Here is a 19,843-nt window from a genome sequence, read left to right on the forward strand (position 1 = left end):
GAAATGGAAGCTTTGCTTTTTTTCACCTGAAAGGGTGAATAGGAACGCGAAAACGTCAACCTAGTCTATGAACTGCTAAGATCGGTCAGTGAAAGGCTAGCTAGACGGCGCAGATACGAGGGCTGGATAAGCGCGAATCTCAGGACAGTTCTAGAAAAGTTCGGCCGAAATTGTCTCGTTTTGGAGAAGTCATTTTCTTCCTAATTTGGTTCTTAGTGCCACTACCACAACAGATGTAAGCTTGACACTCTGATATCTTCAGGACTATCGCGGGTCTAGAAGCTTCTGGTTTCGATCGAGTCTCTGCGATGTCGAAATTTTCTTGGCACGGATACGCCTGCAAACAGACGCGAAACAGAAGCCGGGACCGGGATCCAAGCAGGAAGCAGCCAAGCAAGCAGTGCCCCGGGGCCGCCAGGCGGCGAATCGGCAGCCACCACCACCCATCCAAAGCCGGTGCAGGAGCGGGATCGGTGGATCCAGTGATCCACGCACCACGCGCGTACGCCTCTCGCGGTTCAGGCGGATCGGACATGGGATTTTCAGAGGGGGGGGGGGGGGGGGGGGGGGGGGGGGGGGGGAAACGCGACGACGACGACGACGGGCGCCACGCGCGAGACCGCGAGAGCGAGGAGGAGGTCGCTGTATGGCTGCCGGTCGGCGCCGCCGGCCGGCCTCCCGACTAGCCATCGGAGTAGAAGTACCGAGTATGTCGTGGAAGGCCAGAGTCCTGTCGTGTCTGGACTTTGGACTTTGGAGGTTAGCGATACAATTCTCTCTTTCCCCTCTTTTACGGCTTTTTTTTAAAAAAGAAAAGTTTTATTGATCTTAGACAATTATATCAAAGCGATACAATTATATAAGATCCATCCCGGCCTCTGCATAACTAAGATGCACACAGCCTATGAAAAAGAAACAAAAAAAAGAGAAGGCCATGACCTAAAGATCATGCCGCAGTAAATTACCACAAGCGACTTCACTTCCATCCGCTTCGCAAACCAAAACAGCTCTTGGACTATGAAGTAGGCTCCCGAGACAACGCCTCCAACAAGAAAACGGCACGCGCATGTGCCTACATTGCTGTGACCCAACCAATTAAGGTCAGATCAAAAGTTTTCACCTGAGGGAGTAATTCATTTTAATCCAAACAATGACTTCAACAAGGTCACTGCCAGATCCAACCAATTAAGGTCAGACCTAGGAATTTCTTTCCGGAAACCAGTGAATTAGTAACAAGTATCACCACAACAAAGTCACACCGTGTTGCTTCCCCCTTTTTACCAGGCCAATGCTTCCCTATAGACCAGACTTGACCCACTTCGAATGGCCACGAACTCCAAGTCCGGCAGACCATCTGAACTCGTAACCTGAAATACCATGCTGCAAAGTAGCCACTGGGTACCCGTGCATAATCCACCGGAACAAAGTACAGATGAAATCCGTCTTCGAGTAAGAGAATCCACGAATGAAGCCAAGGTGACTCATGTCTCTTGGTCTATATGAAAAACAAATGCGAAATTGAAGATGTCATCACCAGAAGTAGTTGCAAAGTCCGGAGCTAGCCCTTCCAACACCAAAGCCGAAGGCGCAACTGCCGAAGAGGAGTCATCACTGGAGGCCAAGCCGACGTCAGATCTGCATCCGGGGGCCCCGAAGCCACCCATTGTGAACCACACGGAATTGCCAAAGCAGCCGGGCGCTGGGATGAATGAGACCTCCATGCTGCGTCGAAAACGCCGCTGAGATCACCCAAGAGGTCACCTCCAACTCCGTGAAGCCAGCGCCACCACGCCTCAATGCCTTCCGTGCAAGCCCCCCACCGAGGGCACCGTCCCCTGCCCTGGGGCTGCTGGATCCGGATGCAAACCCGGCGTTGCCCGGGCCACCGCACCGACGGCAGCCGGCCGTGGCTGTAACGAAGACCCGGTCCGACGGAATCCCACGAAGACGGGACCGTAGAGCCGGCGATGTCAGATCCGAATCAGCCGCGCCGCAGACCCGCTGGAGTCGCACGCTCGCCGCCGGCCGCGGGACTCCCATGCGGGAAGACCCCGAGGGGCCCGACCGCTGTAGCCCGTGGTCGCCGCTGCCGACATCCTTGGTCGCGCGCGGGCGGCCCATCGATGCGGTGGCGCCGCCTTGCCCGCCGCGGGTGCCGAACAAGGGACCTCCGACTCCGTGGCCACCGGATCCGGCAGACCCACCTGAAGCCGGCAGCCATCGGGGGCCATTCGCGAGACCTCCCAGATCCTCGCGAGCCACGCCCATACGCGAGGAAAGGACCCCGCCGCCGCCGTCCTAGGAGGGATGCGGACTTCCGGACCCCTGCTCAGGCAGCGGCGAGGTGTGGACGAGGTTGGGGAGGGGCGGGGGCGGTGTTGGCTTGGGTAACGCCCATGTCGCCCCTGGGAGGAGGGCGACGCGAGGGCCTATCCCACTATCTCGTACATACGGTCTTATCATGCCTCCGTTCGGACTCAATTATTAGGACACCTAATCATAGCCGACCGATGCCAGCCGTTTGTTTCAAGCGAAGAGGCAACAGTGGCAAACATGATTCATCCGATATACATATATCAGAAACATGTCAAGTAAAATCCATATTGACAAAATACCAGCAAAGCTGAAAATAGGGTTTATAGACATTATGGATTAGTCGTAATGATGTGATTTTTAAGAAGGCAACGTATCCGGTGGAAACCAAATTTTCGTGAAAACTCGTGCAAACTACGGCAAAAAAGCCGTCTAAATTCACCAAAAAAATTACACATGTAGATGACATGATAATACACAACCTTGTAAAATATTTTGTCCAAACTCTACTTTGTTTGTGAGATATAAAAATAACAATTTTCAAGCCAGAAAGCTGTCCAGATGATTTGTTATAAATTTATTAATTTTATATCTCACAAACGAAGTCGAGTTTGGACAAGATATTTTACAAGATTATGCATCATCATATCATCTACATCTGTGATTTTTTGAATGAATTTAGATGATTTTTTTACTATAGTTTACACGAGTTTTGGCGAAAGTGGTTGTTTCCACCAGATACATTGCCTTTTAAGAATTGCACCACTAACTCTCCTTTGCAGGTCATCTTTAGAGTGACGTACTGGATCAGAATCTGAGCAATTCTATCTAAAGAGGAAGAGAAGCTCATCTTAAAGGAGGGATGCCAACATTTGGAAACCGCTGTCTTGAAGATTTTTAGATTTTTTTAATAATTTTGGGTGGAAGAACAGGAACAGAATTGAGAGATAGTGTTATATTTCTTTGTTTCCTGCTCTTTTGTAATGCGTGTGACGTGATGCAATCTCAGTACTGCTTTGTTCCAAATTCTTGGCTGTAAGCTACCATCTTGTGGTTGTTGAGGCCGGTTTCCCCTTATCTAAAAAAAATGGCCATAATTTTTGTTTTTGGCACAAAAGGTTTCCCCGATGCTGCAGACTCTCATCACGGACCACAATAATGTTAGAATGCAAATCATTTCTGAACAACTCCTTTCTATTATAATTTCACTAAAATATTATATTACTGAAATCAAAATATAAGGTGTTTTGTTTGACTGATTTGTTGTTTTAAAAAATACGAAGTTCCAAGTGGGAAATGTTTGAGTGTTTCGTAAAAGAAACAGATCGACTACTAAATGTGATAGCCAAAGTGAAAAACCCTGCTAAGATCTCATCTCAAATCAAAGATTTCCTGAGTCTCATTTTCAAATGGCCAAGGGTTCTCTATTTTTCTTGATAATTTCTTATCAATTGGCGGAGGGGTTTGTACTATAGTTTAGATATTTCTAGATAGGGAAAAAAGAGAAATAAATGAGCAATTGAGAATCCTCAACCATTTTATTTTAAAAAAAAACTCGTTAGCCACTTCATAAAGAGCTCTTGGAGGTGCCTTAAAAAAACCCTTGGCTATTTTTTTTTAAAAAATGTAAAAAAAATGAATAACCACTAGCTATTTGTAAAAGATCTCGTAGAATGCTGAAAGTAAGCTGTAAGCGTAAAAACGGATTTGGAACATGGTAGAAACTTCAAATAGCTTTTACATAATTCCTTGCACCCGGACTTCTTAAATTTCAGTTCTCGATAGCTCGACGAAGTCACAAGTGGGTACAATCCCACAAGAATCCATACACGTAGGCGGGTTCAGGCGTCTGTGCCATGCTACGTATGTCAATTCCAGTGGCTGAATGAATGCCAAGTATCTGAAACTCCCGCTACAGTACAAGTGCACAACTTACACAATTGGCAAGTATAAAACGGCTCACGGTAGAAACAAGTCCACACGCAAACACCCGGCCGATATCTTTCCAAAAACAAAGAAACACCCGGCTGATGGTAGAAGGTCAATGGATGCAAACAGCACATACCGATGCAGCCAATCCATCCACCTCAGCGCTATCATGCCACGTAAGAAAGGGAAGCAAGTTAACTTAAAAAAAGAAAGGGTAGCAAGTTAACTTAAAAAAAGAAAGGGTAGCAAGAGGGACAGGGGAATAGGTTTTGATTAGAAAAGGAGCAGCGAATAGCACCCGCATCATGCTCATGGAGAAGTTCTTATGCCTATAGGTTTAGCTCGTGCTGGAACCCACCAAGCTCAAAGAAAAATAGTTCAATTCTCATAAACCAAAGGGAAAAGTCTAGTTTACACCCTTGAACTATCACAAAAGTTCGATTTTCAACCTTAAATTACAAAACCGGATAAGATACACCATCCAACTATCAAAATCGGACAAATTTGGCCCTTCAGGTGGTTTTGAAGGTGGTTTTCTAATTTATAAAAATTAAAAATATTAAAATTTAAACTAAGAAATTCATAAGTAACTTATTTTAATTAAAAAAATACGAAATGGGTATCAATTTTTTTTTTCTAAAAATGTAACCTACCTATTGGCATTGTACTTGTCATTTATTTGAATCCATTTTTTTATGTTCATAGTATTTTGTTACTTGTAGTTATGCCTGTTATTTTTTAATAAGTAAGATTCAAATAGAGTAATAATAGATAGATTACATTTTTAGAAAAAAATTTGATACTAGCTTCATATTTTTCTATTTTAAAATGAATTAGTTTTGAATTTAAAGATCTTATCAGAATTTTTTATTTTTTCTTAAAAATACAAAACCACCTTCAAAACCACCATAAGGGCCAAATTTGCACGATTTTGATAGTTGAATGACCTATCTTATCCGGTTTTGTAGTTTAAGGTTGAAAATCAGACTTTTGCGATTGTTCAAGGGTGTTAACCAGGCTTTTCCCTAAACGAAATAGATCGAAGTAGCATGATAGGCCTAACTGAGATACTACGGAAGTGAGGTTGGATTATGGTAATTGGTAAGAAAATGAAGTGGGCAAGAATAAAAAGACCACAGCCCTGCTCTGTCTGGGGAGCAAATAGGGAGTGAGCAAATGGGCCCTAAAACTTTCGAGAAAAGAGGGACAACAATATAATGCACCAGTAGCGAATTGGGAGGAAGAGAACAGAGATTTGCTCTCGGCCAACTTTCGGTAGCCATTCCCTTTCCCTTCCCTGCGTGCCTTTTTGATACGTCACACACCCGGCCCGGCTGCTGCTGCTGCTGCTTTATTTACAGCTTCTCCTCCTCCCCGGCCCCCGCTCTCCACCATTGCTTTTCTCCAGTCCTGACACCCCCAACCTCCTCGGCACCATTATTCCGTTCGGCCATTCCCATCGCCCCCCTCGCCCTTCCTTCCTGCCGGCAACCGGCCACTTCTGCTGCGCCGCCCCGCCGTGCTCGCACTCCACCGGCGACATGTCGAAGGTAAGACGACGTGCTCGCGGTGCTCGCATTGATCGTGGCCTGGTTTCTTTCCGCCGTACAAAGCTGGTCACCTTTCCAGGGGCATGGGGATCTTCTCGTTGGAATCCAAGCAAGCATGATCCGTTTCCCCTTCTCTTTTACGCTCTGCATTTTCACTCTTTGCTCATCTGTGCTTGCTCCCCCTGTTCCGCCTCTGCTCAGCACAGACCACGGAGTCCAACCGTTTCGATTTTCTCACTTGCTTTGCTCCCATTCCTGATGCAGAAAATCGTGGTGAAGCTGGACCTGCACGACAACAAGGACAAGCAGAAGGCCATCAAGGCCGTCTCGGCGCTCACCGGTACCACGGCAGCCGCTCGTTTCATTTCTTGCCCCCTTGCTGTTCCTCACCATGCGGTTGCGTCGAGGGAAGACGAAGAGATTGACCTGTCGTCGTCGTGCCGTGCAGGGATCGACGAGATCTCCGTGGACATGGCGTCGCACAAGATGACGGTGATCGGCATGGTGGACCCCGTGAACGTGGTGAGCAGGCTGCGCAAGGCCTCGTGGGCGGCGACCATCGACTCGGTCGGCCCGGCCAAGGAGCCCGAGAAGAAGGAGGAGAAGAAGGACGGGGAGGCCAAGAAGGACGGCGAGGGCGAGAAGAAGGACGGGGAGGCCAAGAAGGACGGCGAGGGCGAGAAGAAGGACGGCGAGGGGGAGAAGAAGGACGGCGGCGACGGCAAGAAGGCGGCGCCGCCGACGGAGCAGCAGATCCTCGCCGAGCTGATGAACCAGTACCGCGCCTACTACCCGCCCATGCACACCCACTACTACGCCCAGAGCTTGGAGGAGAACCCCAACTCCTGCGCCATCTGCTAGAAAGACCTCGTGCCGCATGAGGTAATCAGCTACGATTACTTACCGTGTCTAGCTCATGTGTATATATCCGGATTACCAGAGTAGGTCAAGGTTCTTGTGAACCATGCATGCTCCATGCATGCTTGCGTCGTGTAAAAGGCAAGAGAGAGAGAGAGAGAGAGAGAGAGAGAGAGAGAGAGAGAGAGAGAGAGAGAGAGAGAGAGAGAGAATAGCGCCTACTCGTGTGGTCATGGTCTCATGGTGGATACGCAGGGTGTCTCTCTGTACATAGAAAAGCACGTAGTATGATGGTAACGGGATGTGTAAGAGCTGTACTGTAATGATATGTATAGCTACAGTTTTGGACTTAATTTTTATAAAAGTGTTATTATTGATACATGTTTGTGTTAGCAAGTAGTTCACTTAAACTATCGAGGCTGAAGGCATGAATTTGTTGGATTTGATCTCGGGCTGGGCTTAGCCCAATGGTAGAGCCTAGCTCGGACTCCCTCACGCGCTCTGATCGAGGGCGCTCAGCCTTCCTAAAGATGTAACAGAATTTGGAAACATTATACCCATATCGAGACTGACAAGTAAGCTGCTAAATGAACTGTCCATGTTACTCTTCCAACAGAAGTGGTACAAATTTTCAATGTGAACACTTTGCCCTTGCCCCCATCTTCAAACTGGCTGTTGAGTTGTTCGTTCAAAAAACTGGCTGTTGAGTTCCTCTGCTTGTGAATTTATCAGTTCCCCTTCGAAATGTGTTAGGATAGCCTACTCCTGTCAGGTCTTGATATTCACAGGCATCCAACAAGATTGGCTTATTGGAGAAACAGAATCTTGAAATGCCGCATGATGCCAACAGAGAGATGTTTCTCACTAGCCTCTTTGTCTACGACATGTTGCACAAGAGTTGATAGTTTGTGATCAAGAAAGAAAGAGAGAAGAAAAATGCGCACTTGGGAAGAGATAGCAAAGCCGACAGCTCACGCCTCTCACTCTCACGGATAGCAGGATAAGCAAACCTAGCCACACCTGAACTAATCTTCTGCTAAAAAAACTGCCATTACATCACATGGTGATCACACATCCTTGATGGCATCACATCAGTATATGATACTACCAATCAGTGTGAGCAATATTTAATCGCTTTTTTAGCATTCTCATTCAGAACCAAGTCCACATTCCACAGGTAAGGTTCGCCCGAAGTTTTCAGCATGGAAGCTCCAGTCAGAAGTCTCAAACAGCTGTCGCACACCGATATCCTTTCTTAAATGTGTCCATCTTTTACTCGGAAAACCTTGCGTATCATGCATTGGACTGCAACCATACTTTAGTCGACAAAAATCAGGGGGTTTTGCAGCAACCAGCAATACGCCATAAGGATACTGCAAATGGCACACCTGCTGCTACAATCTTCACAGAGGAATCGACAAGAATTGATGAGGTCATCAGGTCCTGAGACGTCAGGTCCAGCGCATCTGAAGAACGGAATGAAGTGTGTGTGTGTGTGTGTGTGTGTGTGTGTGTGTGTGTGTGTGTGTGTGTGTGTGTGTGTGTGTGTGTGTGTGTGTGTGTGTGTGTGTGTGTGTGTGTGTGTGTGTGAGATACTCAACATGGAAACACCAAAAGAGGTGAAAGCGATAGGGGGCGCATGCCCAAACGGGTGTGGCTAATTGCATCCACACGAAATGGAGTGCAGGCATGGCCAGTGACGCCCGGGAATTTGGATGGTTTAAACCAAAACCACTTGTCCTCGTCCGAAACATTTCGGTGAGTCCGACCACGACGTTTGAGGCTTGTATGGTTAGCAAGGTTTCAATAAGAGACCATCCATAAGCTAAACCTTGACATGCAGTTAATCTCTTATGGATGGTCATTGGAAGATATCTGAAAAGAAAATGAAGGGTAGTTAGCACTAAAAAAACTCATTTAAGTCAAAGAGTAAAAACAATCAAGGATGGGGCGAATCCTCGTCTAACTATGGACAGTGAACTGAGGAGACAGGAGAATCCCCATTTTTACTTTCAGATAGTAGTCAGATTTGTTTGACAATGCAATGTTTCAATGACCATGTACGAATAGTAATCTCTGATTTCAGGTGGGCCTTGGAGGCGGGTCTTGTGGTATCTGGTCTTTGGAGGTTCACTCCCTGCAGAGTAGTGGAAGTTTGGGTTGGTGTTGCCAGATCGAAGGGGCCGACAGCTGATGATCTTTGCAGACGCGGATGGAAGAGTTGGCAGCTCGATGGGAGGAGGAAGAAGCACAGTAGGGGTCTTGTTGTAATTTTCTTTTTACTCAGAGTCCTTTTTGTAAAAATAGGATGTACTGTGTTCTCACTTATCTAATGCAAGTTACATCCTGTTTCCAAAAAAAAAAGGATTTCAGGTGGGCCTTTGGGCCAAAAGGGGAATCGCGCCGCTCCTGCCACCTTTTGTAACAGGACCAAATTCCTGATGAGCCCACTAACAAAACTCGCTAAAAGAAGGGAACAGTTAGTTGTTATTCCTGATGGATAGGTTGGGGCCCGAGTGTTGGCTCGACGTCGCTCACGCACTGCAACTTATCAACCGCCAAATTACACACCTCTGCTTTCCTTCCACGCAACACATAGGAGTAAGGAGTACACTACTAGTCACGTGCTTTTCTCCATCTGCATCAGACCGTCCCTCTCACTAGATTTTTTTTTTGTTTCTAACCCCCACAACCATCACTCTACCTACAAAACTCCCAGACGCAGCATCCTAGCAGCATGCAACCGCCGCGCATCGGCAGTCAGCTCACCAGCGCCCCGGCACGGCACGGCCATCTCTTTCAGCCGGTGACTCTGGTGCCAAACTCTCGAGGATTCTACCTAAATCTACTCCTTGTTGCAAAGTTCAAAATTCCAAAAAAAAATCCGACACCTACATGGAGACTTAAATTTAAACGAAATAAAAAAAACATTGCACAATTTGCCTGTAAATCGCGAGACGAATTTAATAAACATAATTAGATTGTAATTAGACGCTAAATTGCTATAGTGATGCTACATTAAACAACTCTAATGATAGATTACTTAGACTCATTAAATTCGTGTCGCGATTTACACTTAAAAAACGATTCCGCCCTGGTTGGAGCGCCGCAGTTAATCCGCGCTGCTGAATTCCGAATAAACAATGGGGGGCCTTCTGAATTCCGGCTCCTGCTCACCTACACGGGCCGCTCGTCTCAGCTTTCCTCCCGCCTCCGCTCACCTACTTAAACAAGTGCAGAGTCACGTAAGCTCACGGCGTGTCCATACCAGGCAACAGGCTGGTACTCTCATCAATCTCGCTCCATCAGCGGAAGTGGTCGCGATCCTTGCTAGATCCTCCTTGTTTCGTCAGGTTATATTGTAGTCCACTGGTTGCGTTTAGGGCGTGATTGGCAGCACTCCTGCTCCAAAAATATAGTTTCGGAGTAACAACTTCACGTTTTTGTAACTTCATTCCACCAACTTCAGAAAATTAAAGAGTTATTAGCGTGGCTGATTCGATGACTCCAGCTCCAGGAAAAAGGAGGAATTATGAGGAATGATTCTGTTTGCCCTTTTTTTCCCACGAGCTACAGTACCTCGCTACAGTGTTTGCCACACTAGTTTGCTACAGTGCCACGCTGCTCTTCCGTAATGTAATAACGATCGAATAAGATGACATGCAAGTTTCAAGTTCACTCGGCAAATTCACATTCCAAGTTCACATGTAAAATGAGAATAATAAACTTTGTCGGCTGCTTCCAAACAAAAGAAATTGCGGTCGCCAGCTCATCACGAAATGAATCCATTGTTTGAGCGTTGGGTTCAGATGTTGATCCATCAGACGCTGCTCTTCGTGGAGCATCTGGAGGAGCTCAGGTGACAGCACGGTCTTTCAGCACGATGAGCATCTTCAGCTTCTTTGGCCTCCCACAGGCCGCTCGCAATGCCATCTCGAACCCTTCTATGGAGACCCGCGGCCGGCGCCAGGGCCACGGGTGCGGCCGGCACCAGTGCCAGGCACGCGCTGGGCCTGCTGCCCCTGGCCGCGCCCTGTGACCTGGGTGCCCTCAGCGGACCCAGGGCCGGCCGGCGCAGGCGATATGAAGGGCGCCCTCTGCCCCCCAAACCAAGAGCACCAGTCACTGTCCATGGAGTCATAGAGATGCAGTGAGAAAGGAGCAAAATTGAAGGGGGATTAAAGGAATTAGGCTACATTACCAGTACTAGAAGAGAGCTCATCATCTTGGGGATCCATTCCCCATGATAGATGAGGCCGCCGGCGATTAACCTTGGAGGGCGCGCCTAGGGTTTTGTGGGCGGTGCTACAGGAAAGGTCGGGAGAGGGGGGAGGCGCAGAGGAGGTGTCACTTCTTTTCCCATGAATAGGTACGTTGTGTAAAGAGTGGCATTAGTGGATAATTTTACTCCAACTCCATGCAGAAGTCTATAACAGGTGTTTTTGGAGCACTCCTTGAGGAGCTCCAAGAAAAACCAGGAGTTCACCCCCAACTCTAGGTTTTTTCCGGAGTTGGAGGTGCTGGAGCTAAACGTGTTTGGCATGTCTCGTTGGTGGAGTTTCTAGAGTAGAGCTCTCCCAAACACCCCCGTCTGTACTAAATGACTGGATTAAAACGCTGACAACGCTCAACTCAGGATCATCAGATCGCCGTGTGGAGCTGCTGCAGGAGAAGCTTCAAATATGCAGCTTCAGGTTACTACCTTCTTGGTCAGCTGGGCTCGTTCAGGTTGCCATCTTCAGTACACAAGAAATCAAGAATGTTCAGATCGTGGAGAGAGTTCATTCATTCATTCGATTACTGAAATGCAAACGCTTTCACGTACACGTGTCTGCACCTGCGCGGGAGGTCCTTTTACTCTCTCTCTCTCTCTCTCTCTCTCTCTCTCTCTCTCTCTCTCTCAGCACAGTGGCTGCACGGGTCTTCCGGATATCATGGACGAATCGAATTTTGACGAGTGCAGGCAGGAACGTGCTGGACGCCTAGGCGACGGGCGGGTACACGCACAGTGCAACAAGTATTCACTGCCCGAAAGGGGCGTGTGTGGCTGTGCGCGTGCACGCAGCCATGTGCGTACGTTGGACGCCGCAAATGCACGGCGTTGTACGCGCCGGCGAAATCGTGCTCAGGTCACGGAATGCACGGTACCAAAACGTGCTATGGACTGTTTGCCCGAGATCTTCGGACCCAATCTCGTATTAGTACTTGGGAACCGTGTTTCGAGCCCGTATATCCGAGGAGGAAAAAAAAAGGGAATTCTGTGCGTGCTGCATAGTTTCTGTTGCCGAGAGCTATAGCTCGTCGGTGTTGTAGGAATTATGTTTCTACGGTAAAGTTACACATATGCTAATGACAGATTAATTAGACTCATGAATGAGATTCGCCTCATAGTTTACAGACGAATTCTGTAACTAATTTTATAATTAATTTACATTAATACTTCAAATGTAAAAAATTTCTCTTTCAATTTTAAAATTCTAAAACGAAGGAACTAAACACACCCGCAGCTGCGTGCAGTTGGGGCGCTTGGCCTTGGGGGCACCACCGAGCGGCGGATCCATGGAGCTCCTGTCTTTACTGCAGCACTCCAGCATAGAACTGTCGGAAATTCAGAACATGTGTTGTGGTGGTGGCCACTGGAAAAGCTAAGCGGAGCGTCATGTTTTATTTTTCTTTTCATGTGACATCTGTTTATGGGCGTGTTTAGTTAGTGAAAATTTTTAGGTTTGGCTACTGTAGCACTTTCGTTTTTATTTAGTAATTAGTGTCCAATCATGTACTAATTAAGTTCAAAAGATTCATCTCGTCATTTCCAACTAAACCGTGCAATTAGTTATTTTTTAAAACTACGTTTAATGTTTCATGCATGTGTCCAAAAATTTGATGTGACAGGAAATCTTAAAATATTTTGGGAACTAAACAAGACCTATGAGGCTTGCTCCAAGGATACACGCTAAAGGTCCCCCTCACCCTATATTCGGTGCACAGTACTCCCGCTACTCTCTCCAACGGCGCCCCCTATCCGTGCCCCCCCGTGTCCGGGGAGCTGGCTCCTCCCCTCAAATATAGAGGGAGTTGAAACTCCCTCTATATTCTAATTACATCGTTTCTTTATGATATTAATCTCGTTTGAATCCCGTAACATGATGATAATGTGTATTATGACAGTACAAATATTGTATGATTTTTTTAAAATTCAAAAACAATAAATAAATAGTTAGTTAATGAGTATATAGAGGGAATAGATATGGGGGGAATGGTTGGAGAGAAGGAGCTATAGGGGGAGGAATCTTTTAGAGGGAGGTAGTAAAATATAGTAAATAGTATGTTTGGGGGAGTTGGATGGGGGAAATGGTTGGAGATAGCCTGATTACTACTACCTTGAAAGAGTCCTGCCCCGCGGGGAACCTGCACAAATGCCGTTGTTCCTGCGCCTTGAGACCGCCGTTCACGGGGGCACAAGGCGTCAATGGCGACGCCACCGATGGCTCAGAAAACTGTGGCAGCTTGTGCTTTCGCTGTCCCCTTGTTTCCTAGGACCTGCCCTCCAATTCCAGGGGGGAAGGGGAAGCTAGTGGTACTAAAGAGATTTTTATTTCTTTTAGCAATGGCAAGTGAGTGAGTGACCTCCAATGGGTGAAACAAACGAGTGAGTGACCTCCATGGCAAGCTACAGTATTTACTACAGTATTTACTACAGTATTTACTACAGTATACATGTCCTAATGATGAATTAATTAAATTTAATAAATTTATATCGTAGTTTACAACGAGTTATGTAATTAGTTTTATAATTAATCTATATTTAATATTTTAAATATATAAAAATTTTATTTCAAAAAAAACTTTACGGTTCGCCTCGCCGTTGACGGTCTGGTCGTCTACCTATGAATGGCCTCGGACAGGTGCAGGCGCTGAGCTTACTTGTCCCGGCGTCCCAGCCCGGCAGCCGCGCGCCCCCAGTTGGCCGTGTCAGTTCAACCACCACCGATCCCTGCGCTTTAATGCGAGAGAGAGCACCATCAATTCACTCGCCTCGCCTTCTTTACCACCACCACCTTCCCGCGTCCAGACTCCTGAGCCGCTGCCTCCCCCCTGCAAGCGCTGCCAGAGGCTTCCTCTCGTCCCGGCGTCGCGGGGGAGATGGGCGCCGCGGCGCGGTCGGCATTGGCGTCGGCCGGCCGTGCGGCGAACGAGGCCGTCAGCCTCGTGGTGTTCGTGCTGCTGGACGCGCTGGAGGTGCTGCTCTGCGTCGTGTACAAGGTGGCGGACTACGTGGCGGAGGGCGCGTGGCGGCCCTGCTACTGCTCGCGCTCGTCGGCGGCCGCGGGGGCCACGGGCAAGATCGTCGTGTCGGAGCGGGGCGGCTCCAAGGTGGTCAGCATGCTGTCGTCCACCAAGCTGCACCTCGAGGACATCTCCGACACGCTCTACGCGCGCCCCTCCGTGCTCGCCTGCGCGGCGGCGTCCGCGTCCGGGTCATCCGGCGCCTCCCCGCGGCGCCCGGCGGGGGTCGCCGTGCACTCCACCATCGTGCAGATGCTGCGGGGCAAGATCGGCGTCGGCGGCGGCAAGCACCGGCCGTACCCGTCGCCGCGGTGGTCCGACTGCCACTGCGCCAACTGCAACCCCGCGGACACGGGCCGCCTCTTCGTCCACGTCGAGGGTACGTACGGCGTCGCCGATCTTGTTACCGTCGTTCCGTTTCTCAACAGATCAAATAATAATAAATGCAGGCGGCGGCGGCGGCGGCGCGGCGACGGAGGAGGACGTGCTGTTCATCCACGGGTTCGTCTCGTCGTCGGGGTTCTGGACGGAGACGGTGCTCCCGCACGTGAGCCCCTCGGCGCGGTCCCGGCGGCGGCTGTTCGCCGTGGACCTGCTCGGGTTCGGGCGCAGCCCCAAGCCGGCGGACTCGCTCTACACGCTGCGGGAGCACGTGGAGATGATCGAGCGCTCCGTCATCGAGCGCCACGGGGTGCGCTCCTTCCACATCGTCGCGCACTCGCTCGGCTCCATCCTCGCGCTCGCGCTCGCCGTCAAGTACCCCGCCGCGGTCAGGTCGCTCACCCTCGTCGCGCCGGTACGTCCGCTCCCTCGCCGTGTGTGTGTGTGTGCGCACATACCGGCGGGCACTGATATGATCGGGACGCGCGCGCGCATGCAGCCCTACTTCCCGGTGCCGCGCGGCGAGGTCGGGACGCAGTACGTGCTCCGGACGGTGGCGCCGCGGCGGGTGTGGCCGCCGATCGCGTTCGGCGCCTCGGTGGCGTGCTGGTACGAGCACCTCAGCCGCACCGTCAGCATCGTGCTCTGCAAGCACCACCGCCTCTGGGAGCTCGCCTTCCGCGTCTTCACCCTCTACAGGTAGGTTACCAATTGCCAATCCACTGTACTTCCATCTTCTTCTTCTCTTCTCTTGGTTGAAACGAGAAACCAAGGTCACGGAAATTGGTGAAATTAGGTCAGCGACCGGCTCAACAACAACAACAACATTTCCTTCTTCTTCTCTTCCATTGGTTGGTTGGATTTGCATAAAAAACCAACGGGGAATCGCATCGATAGGATTGGATCGCGACACAGGGTACTCGTAGAGTACTTCACTCCACTCTCGTGGTACTCCAGCATTTAGGAGCGCCGGGTGGGGGCCCGGCCTGCATCGCCCTGCGACGATGTGATCAATGTGGGGAGTTAATAGGGGGCATAGGAATGAGCCCATGTTTTATTGCATCTAAAATTTCAAAACTTTATAAGATTTTCCGTCACATCGAATATTTAAAAATATGTATGAAGTATTAAATATAACTAAATAAAATAACTAATTACACAGTTCGTCTGTTATTTGCGAGACAAATTTTTTAAATCTAATTAACTTATAATCATATAATAATTATTAAATACAAACGAAAGTACTGCAGTACCAAAATTCCAAAAGTTTTTGCAAGCTGAGTTGCCCTCGGTCCGCCGCTGGGGTGCTCGGTGCAGCGGCCGGCGCCCATTCGCCGGTCCACTCAGGCCAGGCACTCAGCTGCAGTGCTGCACCTGCACCTGCACCTGCCCAACTGACCAACTTCCAGCTACTCGGCCGATCCCACTGATCATGAATTTCCCCAAAAAATTTGAAAGGATAAAAAGAAAACAGAGCAAGCTGTTCGTTTCAATGCAAACGAACAATAGATGCCTTTCATGAGAAGGGTGCGCCATGGCATTAATGCCTAAAGTTAATGTGTGTAGCCATTTCTTCTTGTTAGCAGGATAAGCTTACCCATTTAGCAGCATCAGAAGAAAAGGAAATGGCCATTAACTTCTCCAAGCTAGGCAGGGTCTGTTTTGGGAGGGACGGTTAATTTTTTTTTTTTGGCTAACCAACCGTTGGTCTTCATGCTGCGACGGGCAGGGTCCGGACCTACCTCATGGACGGCTTCTTCTGCCACACCCACATCGCGTCGTGGCACACGCTCCACAACATCATCTGCGGCAGCGCCGGCAAGATCGACAAGTGCCTGGAGGTCGTCCGGGACCAGCTCACCTGCGACGTCACCGTCTACCACGGCGGGGACGACGAGCTCCTCCCCGTGCAGTGCAGCCACGCGGTGAAGGCCAAGGTCCCGCGCGCCCAGGTCAGGGTCATCGACGGCAAGGACCACGTAACCATCGTCGTCGGCCGGCAGAAGGACCTGGCCAGGGAGCTCGAGGAGATCTGGGACAGGAGGCGGTGAGGGTTATTGCTCGGTGAATCAAAGCTTATAGGAAGGAACCAATCACAGGGAGTGTTAAGAACGCACCTCAGAATCAGGTTAACAAAAAGGGTGGCTGGGGTCTGGGAAGAGCATGGCATGGCTGCAAACTAGCAACAAGGTTTCCGGACGGAGGCGACAGGAAGTGTAAGGGCACAGAAGAGCTCGAGGAATTGTGAAGGTTACCTAATTACATTTACCTTTTCTCTCTCTTTCTTTTCCTCCCCCATTATTGTATTTTCTTCTTGTTCTCAAGTTTTCATATTGAAGGCTGAGAAAATTCTTGCCTGGTGCTGTGTATAATTATGATAAATGACGACTCGCTTCGGCTGTAATCCATGAACAGAATGTGACATGATCAATTTGTTCTGTTGAGCTTGCACCTTCTCTCCCCCGGTTTTCTTCGCCGTGCGTTCCTGTGCTTCATGAGATACAGCATTAGAATTGTAATCCACAACGGAAATACAATTCATATAGGAGATGCAAGCATGGCGTCTACGAATCGCTGAAATAGAATGAAGACGAATTTCTGATTTCTTGCATGGATCCAAGGAACCATAGGGTGATGAGATTGAACACTCACTTTATTTTGGGTAATTTTGCTCCTGGACATCTTTCAATTTTGATTTTAGCTAGAAGACATCGCTCAAATTCATATTTGCTGATGGACATTTTTCAACTGTGACTATTTGCTAATGGACACTGGAAATAATAAAATATCAATTTTTAGAAGAGGGAGAGAGAAATGGACAAAAATGCCCATCAAGAGGGTGGCCGTCCTCCCGGGCCTCTCCGACGACGCGGAGCTCGCGCGCGCAGAGGCCGAGTTCGGGTTTGCGTTCCCGCCCGACCTTCGCGCCATCCTCGCCCTCGGCGTGCCTTCGGGCCCCGGGTTCCCGGACTGACGGTTCCGCACGGGCCTCCGCGCCGCGTTCGACCTCCTCGCCGCCACGGCGTCGCCTCCGACCGCCGCCGCTGCGACTCCTCGTCCTCGACTTCCACGGGAGGCTGGGCCTCACCGTCTGCGCCGGCGAGGAATGAGGTCTGGGTCCTCGGGGACGGGAAGGACCCGCGGGGGTGGTGGAGCCGCCTATGTCGAGACCACAGACTGTGGCCGGATCCGGCGTTGCGGTGGCGGCGGCCAGGCCCCAACGACAGCAACTGCCCCCCGGCGAAGCTCTGGCGCGGGCGACGGCGAGCCGCGGCGAAACGGGCGGGCGAGCAGGCCTGCACGCGGCTCGGACGTTCCGGCGACACGAAGGCCGGGGCGAGGGCGAGCAGACGGCGGCGAGCCGTGCGCGGCACGGGCGAGCAGCGGCGAGGCACGGCGGCGCAGGCGGGCGGGCAGACGGCGGCGAGCCGCGACGGCACGGGCAGGCGAGCAAGCCAGCACGGAGGCCGTCGCCCGTCGGCGTGGAGGGCGCCATCACCTGCGCCGACGCCATCATCACTGCCTACCGCGACCCCAGCATCCCCGGTTGAAAACTCCATAGCTAGAGGCTGAGATTGAGGTCGAGCTCCCCGCCGCCGTCGTCGTTGTCGCTAGTGCTGCACGTCCTCCTCGGCGCCGCCGACCACGAGCACCTTGAACACCGCCGGCTCGCCCCCGGCCACGACGAGGCTGAGCAGCATGGCGGCCGCGTTCTCACTTTACCTCGCCGTCTCGGCGCTGCCCCGGCCACCTGCGCGAGTGTGCTCGAGCCTGGAGGAGGGAGGGGAATCAAGACGCCACCGCTCGCGAATCCGGCGCAGGAAGGGCGCGCCGGCCAGGGCGGAGGCCGGCAAGGGAGGATGATGGGCGCCGCGGCCTCTGCTCCGCCATGGCCCCGCGCGGCTATGGCCAGAGCTCAAGGCCGCCGCCATGGCCAGAGCTCAAGGCCGCCGTGTTGCATGGGACGAGGAGGGAGGAGGAGGGGCGCCACCTGCCGTAGCCGCCACGCACGAGCCATCTCTGCCGCGGCCGGCGAGGAAGGCCGGGGAGGAGGGCCGCGGTCGGCGAGGGAGGCCGGGGAGGAGGGCCGCTGCCGCCATGTCTCGTAGCTCGGCGTCTCCATCCGCGCGGAGGCCGGCGGGAGTCCGATTTAGGGGCTTCGGCAGCCGGCACTTGGGGTGTCGAGGAGGGTGGTGGGGGTGGCGACTGGGGTGCCCAGGGAGGCAGCGGCGGCGCCTCCTGGGGGTCGCGCCATCGGGGGATGAGTTTGGCGAGGCGGACGGGTGGGAAGTGCTGGGATGTTTTTTTTAAAAGGGAATCGATACTGTGTTGAACAGATAGGGTTAGGAGGCAGGGATACTTTGGGCATTTTGGAATTTTTCTCCCTTTTTTTCTAAAAATGAATATTATATTATCTAAAGTTTCCAGGAGTAAATATGCAAACTTAAAGAGTGTCCAGCTCCAAATAGAAGATTGAGTAGTGTTTTGTAGCAAAAATCATCATTGTAAGATGTCCAGGAGCAAAATTACCCCTTTATTTTCATGTCGTGGCTGCCAGAGGTCGGTCCAACTCAAATCTGGATTCTCAGAGTTTTTCCGCGTCAACCTGCAGAGATTCAGAGCAAAGGTCAGAACGCCATACCTTGCTGTACCCTGTGGACACATTACCGTCAGAGATTTTAGAAATGCAATGTCGCCTCAATGGTTCCCATAAATGGTGCATAACTACATATATAAAACTATGAATGGACCCAAGATGCTCCCCCCAAAAAATACACATGCGCACTGTCCATTTGTCAAACTCCTCCCCATCAACTGTTCATCCGACTTTCCCAATCTTTACGTGGCCTATGTTTAGATGCGAAAAGTGAGGTTGAAAAACACTATAATACTTTTCGTTTGTATATGATAAATATTGTCCAACCATGGGCTAACTAGGCTCAAAAAATTCATCTCGCAACGTACATCCAAACTGTACAATAAATTATTTTATTTACCCACATTTAGTGTTCTATGCATACGTCATTTGCTATATTTAATATTTTGATGTGATTTCGATGTGACGGAAAATTTTGAAAATTTTGGAGGAACTAAACACAGCCCTGATGGAGATCGTAAGGAGCTGCCACAGATAAAAGGTACAGAGTCTCCCAACTAGGGCCTCAGCCTGTTGTACTTGCGCAGAGTTATTACAGTTTACAGCTGCCTCTGCCTGCCTGCTCAACAGAACGGCTCATTCCAACAGCAACCATTCACTCCAGCCCAAGATTTTGTTTGAAACAATGTAGCGAAATCTCCGATCTATCACACTTAGTAATGGCACTGTCTCCACCAATTTAATTTAGTGTAATCAGTGTAGTCAAATCTGGCAGCCATGCAAGATCTCATGATGTGCTACAGTGAGATGAAGCCCTGCTCATTCAATACAAGTGCTCCCCCCATTTGAGGCGCTCCATCAATCCTCCCGTGCCTACCACCCCCCAAGCAAGCAGCGGACCACGGCACTGGACGATGGCCGCGTGTGC

General features: G+C 50.2%; 2 protein-coding genes across 2 annotated transcripts; both read left to right on the forward strand.

The window, feature by feature from the left end:
* The first annotated feature begins 5,563 nt into the window (after positions 1-5,563).
* On the forward strand, positions 5,564-7,029 carry LOC120693389 (heavy metal-associated isoprenylated plant protein 39-like). The gene is made up of 3 exons (XM_039976814.1): positions 5,564-5,792; positions 6,057-6,132; positions 6,241-7,029. Exons 1-3 carry the CDS (start codon positions 5,784-5,786, stop codon positions 6,651-6,653), a joined length of 498 nt encoding a protein of 165 aa, XP_039832748.1. The 5' UTR covers positions 5,564-5,783; the 3' UTR covers positions 6,654-7,029.
* A 6,653-nt stretch (positions 7,030-13,682) lies between these two features.
* LOC120692944 (probable lysophospholipase BODYGUARD 1) lies at positions 13,683-16,767 on the forward strand. Its single transcript, XM_039976331.1, has 4 exons — positions 13,683-14,316; positions 14,387-14,733; positions 14,818-15,017; positions 16,048-16,767. The coding sequence occupies exons 1-4, from the start codon at positions 13,794-13,796 to the stop codon at positions 16,367-16,369; spliced, it is 1,392 nt and encodes a 463-aa protein (XP_039832265.1). The 5' UTR covers positions 13,683-13,793; the 3' UTR covers positions 16,370-16,767.
* The last annotated feature ends 3,076 nt before the right edge of the window (positions 16,768-19,843 follow it).

The sequence above is a fragment of the Panicum virgatum genome, chromosome 9N (genome assembly GCF_016808335.1).
Source record: "Panicum virgatum strain AP13 chromosome 9N, P.virgatum_v5, whole genome shotgun sequence".
Lineage (NCBI taxonomy): Eukaryota > Viridiplantae > Streptophyta > Magnoliopsida > Poales > Poaceae > Panicum > Panicum virgatum.

Coding starts and splice junctions, on each gene's coding strand:
- LOC120692944 (XM_039976331.1), top strand. CDS start 13,794: ATGGGCGCCGCGGCGCGGTCGGCATTGGCGTCGGCCGGCCGTGCGGCG. Junction 14,317..14,386: donor CCTCTTCGTCCACGTCGAGG/GTACGTACGGCG, acceptor TAATAAATGCAG/GCGGCGGCGGCGGCGGCGCG. Junction 14,734..14,817: donor CGCTCACCCTCGTCGCGCCG/GTACGTCCGCTC, acceptor GCGCGCATGCAG/CCCTACTTCCCGGTGCCGCG.
- LOC120693389 (XM_039976814.1), top strand. Junction 6,133..6,240: donor GGCCGTCTCGGCGCTCACCG/GTACCACGGCAG, acceptor CGTGCCGTGCAG/GGATCGACGAGATCTCCGTG.